The sequence below is a fragment of the Tympanuchus pallidicinctus genome, unplaced genomic scaffold (genome assembly GCF_026119805.1).
Source record: "Tympanuchus pallidicinctus isolate F22 unplaced genomic scaffold, pur_lepc_1.0 scaffold26, whole genome shotgun sequence".
NCBI lineage: Eukaryota > Metazoa > Chordata > Aves > Galliformes > Phasianidae > Tympanuchus > Tympanuchus pallidicinctus.
The window spans coordinates 126,739-139,476 of NW_026294743.1; the positions used below are offsets into that span (position 1 = coordinate 126,739).

The 12,738-nt window shown below is 42.4% G+C and overlaps 1 protein-coding gene across 6 annotated transcripts in view; it reads right to left on the reverse strand.

The window, feature by feature from the left end:
* Window positions 1-4,350, reverse strand: part of ARFIP1 (ADP ribosylation factor interacting protein 1) — a 38,617-nt gene extending 34,267 nt beyond the window's left edge. For 2 of the 6 annotated variants that reach the window (XM_052690128.1, XM_052690123.1), the window contains exon 1: window positions 295-374. In XM_052690128.1, the coding sequence (XP_052546088.1) occupies window positions 295-372 (78 nt within the window). In that variant the 5' untranslated portion in view covers window positions 373-374. Of the gene's footprint in view, window positions 1-294; window positions 377-2,942; window positions 2,963-4,216 lie in introns of those variants that run through there. The other 4 variants (XM_052690125.1, XM_052690126.1, XM_052690127.1 and 1 more) reach the window with 4 other exon arrangements.
* Window positions 4,351-12,738: the final 8,388 nt, after the last annotated feature.

Here is a 12,738-nt window from a genome sequence, read left to right on the forward strand (position 1 = left end):
TAATCCCTTCTTTCTGCTGTACTTACACATTTTAGACTCTATGCTGCCTAAATCTATCCAGCTTGTGAAGCAAACCCTGCAGCACAGTGACAACCACTGCTTGAAGTAATCCCTTCTTGTCAGTTAACTGGACTTCCTCCAACATCTCAAAATCAAACCCTCCCATTCACGATTACTCACAAACTTACATCCCCACACTAACTACCCTGTGCCACGCGAATCAACCTCTCCAGGAGCCCAAAACCATTGCCAGGATGGGCTGATGTGACACTAATACAGCTATCGCTCAGTCACCTCAGAGTCAGACTGGACCTCTTCTCCAGCTGGATGAATTTCATCAAGTGCTGTGGATTCATTCCTGTGTTCTGACATACCTGAAAATAAAATAGTGATGGCATGCATTAATTGACATGAAAGAATCTTCACGAAATGGAAGCAAAAACTGCAGGAGAAATTTCTTTTGCAAGCTCTACTGAAGCAAAAAGAAGCCTCCTTAGAGGTGGACTGGGTCTTTAGGTCACTGAAGTCCAACTAAGACAATGACTACAGTCTAGCAGCATAAGCTCCTATCCAAGACATCTTCCCTGCACAAAACACTGACCTTGCAACCTAAAACCCAGAAAGTAAACAGCTTTACAGTTCTTCAGCTGATATTTACTTTCATCTGCAACAACACACCTCTTGCATCCTACCATTACAAAGCACCCAGCTTTTCTAGATTTTGCTGAGATTAAGCATATGTATACTACACGAGTTTATGTTGATCCTAAGTCACTGGAATCTAGGCACAACAGACTGAACAGCTTATTAATTGGCAAGAGTCATCTTTCAATTGTATTATCTTGTTTAAAAGGAACACCTCACCTACTGAGAGAAAGAAATTCAGTAACAGTCAACACATACACCAGAAACCAACTCAGTGAGTAGCATGGTTATGACAGGTATCTAAGTTTCTTACTTATTTTAGGTACGTGACCCACATTTGATTTCACATGGGTAGTAAGGACAGGTGATACCACAACTCCCTCAATGCTTTGCAAGGAAGAGACAACCTGTCATTAAAAATTAAACAGACTGTCAGTACTCACTATAATCACACATGACTGAAGTTTAGTGAGCTTTGCACCACTCTGTACAGATTTAGTCATGCACCAGATCAGAAAAAAATCTGAGAATGATCACTATTCATATCCTATTTCAATTTTCCAAGGTATAAAACATACTAATTATAACAAATAGTTAGCAAAGTAAGCATCCTGTGCAACAGGGGAACTAAAATAAGGACACAGAGAATGAGAAACTGAACCACCTAGCTCCTATTACACTAAATAACGTCCCAGCTGGCTTTGTAAAAACAAGGTTAAGTAAGAGAACTCTTCCAGAAAGGCTGCAATTCACTCAGGGCTACCACTGAATGAGGTTGGATTTCCCTCCTACCTACTAATACTTATATTCAAATCAATTTGAAAAAAAAACTGCTAGTACAAAAAGCCATACAGCAGAGCTGGCTAATTAAGGTTATTAAATGAGATATGCAGCAAGAAAAGTCTTGATAATTAAAAGAACCTAGGGGCACAAACCTCACAAATCTGTGCAGAGATACTGTGTAAAAACAAAAAGACATTTAAAGCTTTTAAAATTTATTTGCTATGCTACACTCCTCCCTCCTTCCTCCCCCCCCCCAAGTTTATGTAGCACTGTTTTCCTGAAAGCAGTCAGAACACTCACAACATAACAACTCATCTTTTACAACGGTACTCATAGTACCCTAAATAGCATCTTCTATCTCACAGCTAAGGCAGAAGAAGAGTGCAGATGATCGAGCCATGAAACATGCCAGACCTGCCCTCAGCAGCTAGAAGATGCAAAGCATAGTCATCCAATCTGTCCACGTTTCCTTTTCTCTGACCTATAGTTAACACAATCATATCTTTCTTATTCTTTCTGTCCATATATGACCAGCTTGTTACTGAGACAGCTGGAACATTTGAGTATGCTCAGAACCCTTCTGACTCCATCAGAGCATTGTATGATTCTGTCACTTGACCACTTTTTTGTGTAAGGTTTCATTCACAGCCAAGTGTTGCTGCAAACATCACTGAGCCGCTCACCTCCACCCTGCAATAACAGGAGCCAAACAGTGACAGCAGCTTGCAAACACAGAGTGCAGAGCTGTGGGGAAAAAGACAACTCAAAGCTGTAATACTTGCACCACTCACCAGAGCCCAAGACCACACAAAAGAAACTCAGGTTTAAACTTTAAACATTTACTTCAAAAATCACATGAAATGAAAAACTTGTTTTGCAAGAAGCAAAAAAACCTTGTTCCAAGTAAGTCAATGAGCCTGCCCAAAGCAAACAGAAATTTACATCACCTCTCTCCTGCTGACGGAAGTTGTCCCCATAACTACAGAGAGCACTGAAAAATGGGCATTGTTTGCCTTGAAAGAGAAGGCTGGGTGGCAGTAACAAGCCCAAAATACAGGCACAACACATGCACTAAACACACGCTTTGGAATTCCAGCAACCACACTGAGTATCCCAGAATGGCACAAAACCAGACATTTTAACATATCATTTCTTCAGCTGGCAGAAGTTAACCACGTGACAGCTTAAAAACAACACCCTAAGCATCCTCTAGAACATGTAACCAATTATAATTAGCAGTTATACGGGCACACTTATGGATTAAGAGCAAGTACAAACAAAGCACATTACCAGCAATAAACCAAATTTGAAAAAGGACTTCATTCTTAATGTAGTTTACATTACTTAATTGGTAACTCTTACGGTCTTAGAAATGAGCACCACAGGATTCTGAACACTTACATTTGCTTTCCTAAACTGGATGCACTGGCTCCTTCACTTACATTTATTTATTAATAAATGAATTGCCAATAAGATGAAAGTCTTCTGTCTCGTTACAGTTTATTGCACTTAACCATCTTATTACTGGTTCCACATCTGGTGAAATAAAAGTTGCTGAAACACTACAGAAAATGCAAAGACAGATAGAAAATAACGAAGTCAAGCATGTTTCCTTACTTTCGACTTATAACTAAGGACATCACCACTAATTCTCAGTTTTGCTTCTTTTAAGGAATTAAGAATGCAGTAAACACTTTCTGCTGCAACCACAATATAGTTTCCTCTTTGCACTCTTGCAGTTCCACTTCTGCTCCTCCTACAAAAGCTAGTCATATTTGAGAGTTATAGAACACTGTGGAGATGCAGACTGAGTACTGCAAGCAGCTAACACACTGCCAGCTTTAGGTCAAGCCATGCTCCACTCCCGATCACCTAAGCCATGGGTTCCTATAATGGTCTGAACTTCTACCAAAACATAGAGAACCCTGAGATTAACATAATGTCTCAACATCATTCTTCCCACCTAACATTCCTCTGTACCTAATCAATGCCTCACATTCTAGTTGTGTATGCACACACATACCAAGAGACATACATGTGAATCAGACAACTGCTCAGTTTGGAGTTGCTCTGACCACACAACACAGTTCCCAGCATAGCAGAAGAACATTTCTGTTATCTCTTTATACAGAGATAAAGCTGATAACAGATCCTTGTTAGCAGTCCCACCAAGCACAGAAAAAACACGTCAGATACTGACCACGCACCGAGGTCAGAGAAGGCAAGAAGGAAGGCTGTGAGATGGTCTGAGGCAAAAACAGAACGTCAGAGACATAACCCAAGCAACACCAGAACTACATATTGCTTGCACACAACGCGCAGCACAGCATCCATTTATCAGACGACACCACACAGCTTCCACTTTTTACCAGTGACTTGAGAACAAGCAGCCAGCTGCAACAGACATACAGGCACACTTACAGCCCCAACTGCCTGGGCACAGAACACGTCCGAGGGGCACGACAAGGACACAGCACCCAGTAGTCTTTCCCTCTACCAGCGAACGAGCTCCCAGCTCCCTCCTCAACTCCACCTCTTCCTGGGCACGGCCCCGCACGGTGCCCGGCCAGCATTGTGGAGGAAGGGAGGGAGGGAGGCAGGCAGCCCGCCCGCAGCTAGCTCCGGACCCGCGCCACACAACGGGGCCTTTCGGAGTAACCAGGAAGAGGCCTCAGGCCCGGCCGCCCTCCCGCAGGGACCGCAATGCGATGCGTAGGCCGGCGGGCGCGGCTCGGCCCTACCCCAAACCGGGACCCAACGCCCGCCACAGCCCTGGCCCGTCCCTCACCTGCCGCCAGCGTAGCCGCTGCCACCCCGGAGGCGTCACGGGGCGGAGGAGGCCGCGCTGGGCCGGGCGGCGCAGCCCCCGCTGCGACTGTATTCCTCCTCCTCCTCCGGGACCAGCAGCAACCGGAAGTACCTGGCCGGAAATACGGCGGCCCGGAGGGGGACAGGCCGCGAGCAGCGCCTTTCTAGGCCGCGGCGGGCGTGTCTATGGTCGCTCACGAGCCACGCTGTCGCCGTAGCAACGGCTGGAGGGAATGATTTAAAGTGATGAAAAAGCACCGTGAGCTGAAGTTTTCGACCAAAAGCCATAAGCTTTGGTGGGGAAAGGGAGGGCTGGGTGAAGAAGAAATTACTTGAATCTTTAACGTGGTAACTGTAGAAGGTACAGCAGGGGCAGAAGCAATTCCTTGAGTTGTTGGGTGCCCTAAGAGTAAGCTGGTGCTACTGAGAATTCGTTCTTAGAAAGAGATTAGCGCTTCCTCGCCTCGCTAATTTCACCCGTGCCTTTGGTGTCACCGACAGTGTAACAGCAATAAGTGAGCGTGATGCTCTAGATACTTAAAGACATTGAGTAACACAAAAAATAAATGTCCGACTTCTGAGAACTAAGGGCTTTTTTAAACCAAATTTTCTTGTCTCTGTTCAAGAATTCTAGCCTGATTTATTTTTGAGCGACGAACAATAGAAATTTAGCAGCTTTTCTTTCTTAAAGCTGCTCACGTGTGGACACACACTAGTGGCACAAACATTTATCAGTGCATCAAAACACAAATACAGCCCTACTTGTGCTTTGAACTGATCACTGAGGAAAGCTGTTCTTCTCCCTCTCAGCCTTTCTGATACTTATGTTTGATATGGGCCCTTCTATACAGCTCCATGTATTACTACAGTCAATAACAGGGAAAAAAAGTCAGCTTCTGCAGTATCTGCATTCAAGATGTATTGAACTGTCACTGTGTTTACTATACTTGATAACAAAACCAAACACCTAAGCTAGTCTTCATACTTGTGCAGCCCTACATAACTTGGAGGCCCTTCTATAGGGTTCGGTGCACCAACTCAGTTGACTGTTGAAGGTACCATTAACACAGGTGCTGTTGGCATTAACGAAGTTTGAAGATGAGTAAATCACAGTACACTTAAATTTCTTCATGTGTGTGTTTCAAGCAATGTAATCCGTAGCCAAAAATCTCAATCTGTATCTTTCTCCTGCTAAAAGCAAATTTAAGGAAAAGTTTAGGGATGCCCAGACAATGAAGGCCAGTCTGGATGGGGCCCTGGGCAGCCTGAGCTGGTGAAGGACAGCCCTGCTCATGGCAGGGGCGTGAGACTGGGTGGGCTTTTATGTCCCTTCCAACTTGAGCCATTCTGTGATTCTATGAATTGTTTCCCTTTAGTAGTTTTGAATGTCCTTTACTATTCAACTCTGTGCAGACCTCTCATAGTGCAGATAAGGAGGCTCTGTTTCCTTCTGAGAGCACTCAGTGTGAAGTGCTGATCTGTATGAGAGAGCCTGATGCGATCTCAATAAGTGGGTTCAGTTTACAAGAGCTGCAGCCGTAGCTCGGTGAGGATTAGTAAGTCAAGAGGTTGGAGATACCATCATTAGCGGATGATGGAGGAAAGTAATCAGAGTGCTGCAATGCTCACAGGGGAAAACAACAGGAAGAATTTAGTAACTCGGTCTGAACTTTGAAGGTAAATTGTGGAGCTTGTTTTAAACAATGTACAACTCATCAGGATTACAAATCTTTACAAAGCGTGTGACTTTCTCCTACCTCCTATTTCATTTTAAGACAGCAAGCTCAAATGCAGTCACTACAATCATTTCTTTATCAAAGCTCTTTGTGTCTGAACACCACAGTTTCAAAATTATTTAGGAGACCAAACATCCCTTGATAGATACTGAGACTGTAGTCACATTTATCCCTGAACAGTGTATGTGAAATCTATTTTGAAGCTTGTTGCCATTGCAGGTGTTTGTTAACAGGGGAAGCACAGACTCCTTATGTCCTGCATGCTAACAGTGAAAAGGGAAGTGGTAAGCTATGTAGATGTTGGTAGTTTTAGAATGAGCATACAGTTCTGAGTGAGAGATTTTTCTACGTTGCCTGAATAAACCTTCAAGATACTACTAGCTTCATACGGCTGCAGTTGTATCTATTAGAGAGTGAGGTGGAATATTGTGTTAGACAGCACAACACTTAAAACTAAGAGCCTTTTCTACAAAAAGCAGGTTCTAGAAAACTTCAGTTGTTCTTTTCAGACAACTTTTTCCTGAACGCTTTTCTATGTCATGCTATAGTTAGGTAATATTACTGTGCTGTGGGAAAGAATCACTTGCAGAAACCCAAAGTTCCTTCTTGTGATATGAACTGCAAATACGAAACTATAAGAATATAAGTAACTTTAAAACAAGGCCAAAATATTAAGAGAAAAAAAGGGGGGAAAAAAAAAGGGTACTATATTTGATATAATCAAAACCATCCACTGAGTCACTCTTGAGGTAAGTAATGAGAAAATTGGGTGTGTTCTTGAAATTTTTAAGAAATATTTCATTATTTCCGATTTTTTTTTCCCATGTATTTATTACTAATTCTTACAATTTTAGGAGACAGTCACTAAAGGAGGACTTGGCAAAGGTCTTGTTGGGAACTGAATGGTGCTGCTGACAGAGCTAATCTTTTGTATTTAAAGAAAGAAATCAGTATTTGCATTTAGATATTTTAGTATGCCTACTTTGCAGTTTCCTTTCTTGAAAAACTGAACCAAAATTCATCAGTACACGAGCAAAGAAATCTCTTCTAATTGAAATTATAAAATCACCAAGATTGGAAAAGACCTCCAAGATCATCCAGTCCAACCGTCCCTGAAATATTTGCTATCTGAGGAGCAACAGCCTATTTTTCATTGATCCCTTCGTTAACAATAGAAAAATCATTGCCACAGCTGAGAAGAGAATAGCCCAGTGCCTGGCAGCCTGGTTCTGTACACTGTTCTTCTACAGCTTCATACAGATTATAGTTTTTGTGTAGTTCATTGCCATTCTTTCTAGGCCAGCCCGCTCTCCTGAGATAGATTCTCTTTCTTACAGCTGTGACTGTGGCCTTTACCTAAAGCCACTTTGGTGCGAGGACGGGGCAGTGAAACAAGCAGTGCCCTGACAGCTTTTTTACAATGGTGTCACCTCTGCTCACTGTGAGCTGCAGAAGAGCTGAATTACAAATTTCAGCAGTCAATCAAGTGAACGAGTACCATCCTGACTTCTCAGCCTGTTTAGTGAAAAGATAATTTCCCACAGTTTTTAAAATGCCATGCTATACTTCTCAGCGTTTCCCTTGAAAGCCATGTCTACCGGTGCTTTCACATCACATCTCCTGCTCACATTCTTAGCCTTGTTCCTGACGAACACTGAGGGCAATCAGTCAAATCTGAGCCCTTTCCTGATATTGCCTCTTGCAGGTGGTATTTTTGAAGCACCTCATGTATCAGCTGCTGTCACTCTCTTGGTATTTGTACTCGTGATCTCAGGCCCTAATTTCTGTGTTGCTGTATTTAGGGGCCTTCCCAAATTCTTGCTTCATTTAGTGCGGAATTTTCAGCATGTCTGTATTTTTTTTTCTCCCCTGATTTGCTAGTATTTTCATCCAGCTTTCCTAAAAACTTTAGAAATAGTTATAGAAATAGACAACTTGGTCTAGCTATGGATATTCCTGTTCTCATTGCGGGGGAGCTGGACTAGATGGCCTTCAGAGGTCCCTTCCAAATCTAAGGATTTCACGAGTCTATGGTTCTAAACTAATCCAGAGGAATTGTAGCTTCATTTTACAGATGAAGAAACAGAGGCCAGGTGAGCTGTGATTTTTGCAGCAGTCCTTGGATGTCTGAGAGAATTGGTAATAAAACACATATTCCTCTGCTTTCAAGTGTCTCCATTTTTTGCTTCTATTAGTGGTCCCTTCTGATCTATACTTCTGAGAGACTCAGTTTGACATTTAATATCTTCATCTGAACCCTTCCATTTCTTTTTCATCTCTAACCCTTATATACCTACATAGGATTCTTGCCACGAGCCACTTTTATATTTCCATTTCTAAGTATCACTCTTCCTAATTCAGTTTTTTAGATCTTTCCTCCCTTCTTGTTTACTGGCTTCGTCTAAAGTTTAACAGCATTTCAGTCCCCTTTTTCTTCCTTTCAATGATTTGACATCCATTTCTCTAAAACCAAATATTTAACTCTTTCTGGAGAGAACCAGTTCTCCAGTTCTCCATTTCTTAACGTTCTATTTCATATTTTAACTTTGTGTGTTTTCATAATACTTGGTTCAAAGATTATGTGTTAATCAAAGAAGTTATTTTCCCTAAATCTACTTTTTCTTCATTTTTTTTCTTCCAATTTTTGGTGTGAGGGTGTAATTCGTTTTTTACATTTGTAAAAAATTAAACACATGAACAAAACCTGCATGAAGAATGATTTTGCTATTCACATAGCTAACGGTGTTACAATTTTGCAAAAAAAAAAAAAAAAATTAGACTGACACAAGCAGCTCAGACATTAGCTATCAATGTTTTTATCTGAACTGCCTTTTTTTTTTTTTTTTTTTTAAAAAAAAAACAAAAACAAAAAACTGTTCCACTAGTTCTTTATGAGTTTCTAGATCCTTGTGCCCTATTTGGCTTTGTAGCCTGTCCATTTGGCCTGGGACTCTCAGGGGAAATCAGGTAGATCACAAAAAGGTGTCAAAAGGCAAGGTCTTGGTCCATTAAAATTCCCTTGCAGAAGATCAAAGAGAACTCATTACTCAAGCTGAGTAGAGCTTTTTATTCAAAATTAATATTCAAAGTCCTCCCAAAGTCTGCATCATCCATATGCAAATTAGCCACAAGAAAAGATAAAACAGATAAACAACAAGGGATGTCTCGATTTAGGATGGCGAGAAATGACCACCTACTCCTCTGCTCCACTTCAAAACTAATTGACACAAGTTTCTTTTTTTTTTCCCCCCCCCAGAGCTAATCATCTATGTAAACTGTACGTCACAGTACTGCCCAGGGCTCGTCTATGTTCAGTAAGCAAAGAGAAATTTGCCTAGAGACGGAGCAGAACTGAAGCAAGTTTCCTGCGTAGGAGAGGTATTTCAGTGTAGCTCTGTGCAAGAAGAGTTGGATGGGCTTGAAAACTGGTGTGGCTTTCATCAGCTCCTGCTTTTGGCCACGTGACTGTGCTGCAGCCTTGTGGGAAGTGGAAGTGGGCAGATCAGACCCAGTACAGTGGAGCTGCAGAGGGTAAAGCCAACATGGTGAGGGCGAGGGGCGTTCCCATAGGGGGCTACCTGTCCTGCCCCAGAGCCATGCTGTGCCTTCAAAGATCCATCATCAGAATCTGATAGAGTGACAGTCTCTTGGCTACCACTGCTTGCAGTTGTGCTGGGCAAGCTGGCTGTCCTCGTAGCTTCGAAACCAGCCTGAAACTGCATCTCAAATATTGATGGTTTAATAGCAACCAGAGGTTCTGGGGGAGTAAAAGAGCTCAGTCATTGCCTAATGATTCCTCTATCACGGTCTGTACCTAGCTGTGACTCACAAGTGCAGTTGCAAACCTGCATTCCCATTTAAATGCTGCATTCCTAGCAACAATCTCTTGAGTGCTAGTACAAGGAAGACAGATATCATCTTGGGCAATGAGATTATATGAAATTTAAAAGAATGTAATCTTCCTAAGGGATTATTCAGAATAGAGATTAGGAAGCTTTATGAATTTGAAACTTCCTTAGGACTTCTTCATCCTTTCACCTCATCTCAGAGGCTTGCACTGGTGCACTCAGCACAGGAAGCAGCATGATCCTTTTGAGCCACTTCCTTTGTGGGAGCTCTGCTGTCATTTCCCTGTGTATTACGATGCCTGCAGAGCTGGAAGGCCATGCTGCACTCTGTGGGCCAACCCTCATGCCCCAGCCAGCATCAGAGAGGTACAGCTATGTCATGAGCCAGCATCTTGCTAGGACACCAGCTCCTAGGGCAAGGTACATAGAATCACAGAACTTCTGGGGTTGGAAGGGTCCTCTAGAGATCATAGACTCTAACCCCCTACTAAAGGGGGGTTCCTTCTTGCAGAATTTTAATGTTGCTTCCCTCATACATGGGTACACATTAGCACAAAAACTGCAGTTCTGTGCTGTACCAGCCTTCAGAGCACTGTATATAGGATGGAAAGGTGCACATGCACATTGCAGCCAACCCAGTGCTTTGGGAAGGATTTTTCCCATCCCAAGCAAGAAGAGGATATAGACAGCTACCTGTGTTTTGGTAAACTCAGGAATCCCAACACTTTTATGTGTGAAGTCCTAATGTCAAAGAACAACATGGTTGGAATGTAGGCTGACCGACAGACTGACAGCCTGCATTTTGCCTCCGCTTTGTGTACACAAATTCAATCCCTTTGTGGAATTTCACACTCTTCTTAAACATTATGTGTCTGCTTCTGTGATAGACACTGCCTTTGACTCCAGCAGGAGCGTTTGGGTTCTCAAATACATGCCCACATCCTGCAGAGCTGATCTAAAGCAAGGCCAGAAGCTGCCTCCATGATTGTAGAAGATTGCTCGGGCACAGAATTGGTCTGGGGAACTGGATCTGGTAAAGGCATTTAGTGGCCTGCTAGAAACATGTATTTTTGCGGAGTCTCTGAGAACCAAACTTCTCACAGATCAGATACCTATACTTTTGAATATAGTTAGCACTTATTTGCATCCTTAGGTATGAGAACAGCTTTAAAAAAAATCGTTCTTTAATGTTCCTTTATAGTCTGGACCCTATATTAACTATTTGAGAAGCGAAGGTCAGTAATTACAGTGAAAATACGCAAAGGAAAATGTAGAGAATATCTTGCTTCAAAGATACAGAGAGGGACTTAGATGGGAGGATCAAATGACAGCTGCTCCAGCCTAAGAAAGTCTCAAGCAACATTTAAGCAGCATTATTTTAGGACATCAAAGTTAATCTTCAGATTTAAGGAGTGGCTGGAAAATTCTTACAGGTCATGTTACAGTTTGGGTGTGCTGTTGCATTTTTTATGGTAGAATACTACTGCACAATTGTGATTTTCTTATTTTCTTATGCTTCTTTCACGACTGAGAAGATAACGTGCTGTCAGTCTGAAGCACCCTAGAAATAAAAACAACAAGGGTTTTAAAAACATACTTTGCTTTTCCTCAAGTATCTCATTTCTCCACCCTTCATTTTGCTGAATGCACTGATGACTATACCCGAGGCAGTTTTGCAGTTGTTTTTCAATCCTCCCTTTCATCAGCTTCACTTTTTATTACCAGTCTAAAAGAAGTATTCATTTCTATAAAGAACTGCATGTTTTTTCAAGATAAAACTTAATCAAGCTTTGCCTTGAAAGTGGCAGCTAATTACTAGGCACCTCTGTAAGGCCGACATGCCATGCAGAGATAATTCAGCACCCTCCTGCCTCTTCCCCCGTTTGAGTTGCTGAAAGCACGTCCCCACTCCAGCATCTCTCCCTTGGTCTCCCCTGTGCCAATATAGTTTCTTACAGAAAGAGTTTATTCCCAACACTTGAAGTTATAGCCAGATCTGCTGCTACAGCAACACTCGAGCACTGTCCCCATCCCACTTCGAGGCCTCCAAACCAGCCTCCTTCTGATCGGATGTCTTCCCAAACCCTGATGGGGAGCAGAAGGGGGTCCTCTCCTTCAGCACAGTTGCCATGCCCCCTTGGACCTCCTGCTGCTTAAACTAATCCGGGATTGCTTACAATACGTGCACTTAGAGTGTGAGTTTGGGATATGTGGCAACCCAACAGAAAAATTGTGTCCTTTGGTCTCAAACTTCAGCTCAGCACTGCAGAATGACATTCACATGACGGTTTCCAAAGAATGGGGAAAGCCTTTAACTAGCACTCCCCTGTGCTGCTCTGCAAGTAATCAAAGCCATTATTAATACAGAAAGGATCAAGAAGAAAACCCAGACCCTTTTAAAAGCAGTGCACTTTCTTTCAGTCACACTCTGCTTCTGGCCATTTGACCAAATGCAGGAGGTGAATAACCTCTACATTTCTGTCACAGGGCTTTACTGTTGGAATTAATAGAAGTGCCTGAAAATCGATTCCTGGCATTGCAGTGTGCAGGCTGGGATTTTTTCTCTGAGACGGCACAGAGCATCTGCTAGCAGTTATCTTTCTGTGCTAACTCCAGGTGAATTTGGAGATGCTATCTGTCCTCCTTGGAAGCTTTCATTCTGTTGAAAAGGAACTTAGAAACAAACATCTGCGTCTGCTCAACTATAATTGTATATTTTCTTTTGGCTCCTGTCGAAGTCTCCAAAATATTTTAGCCACAATTTTATGGTTCGTGATGTGTAGAGGTGAAAAATAAAGAAAAAGGCAATAAAACTGAGCAGAAATGTACACAAGCAGTTATTCAGAGAGGTTGTAAAAATGTCACATACTGGGTTTTATACTTTTATTACCCTCTAATTTCAGCTGTGCCGTTTCAGT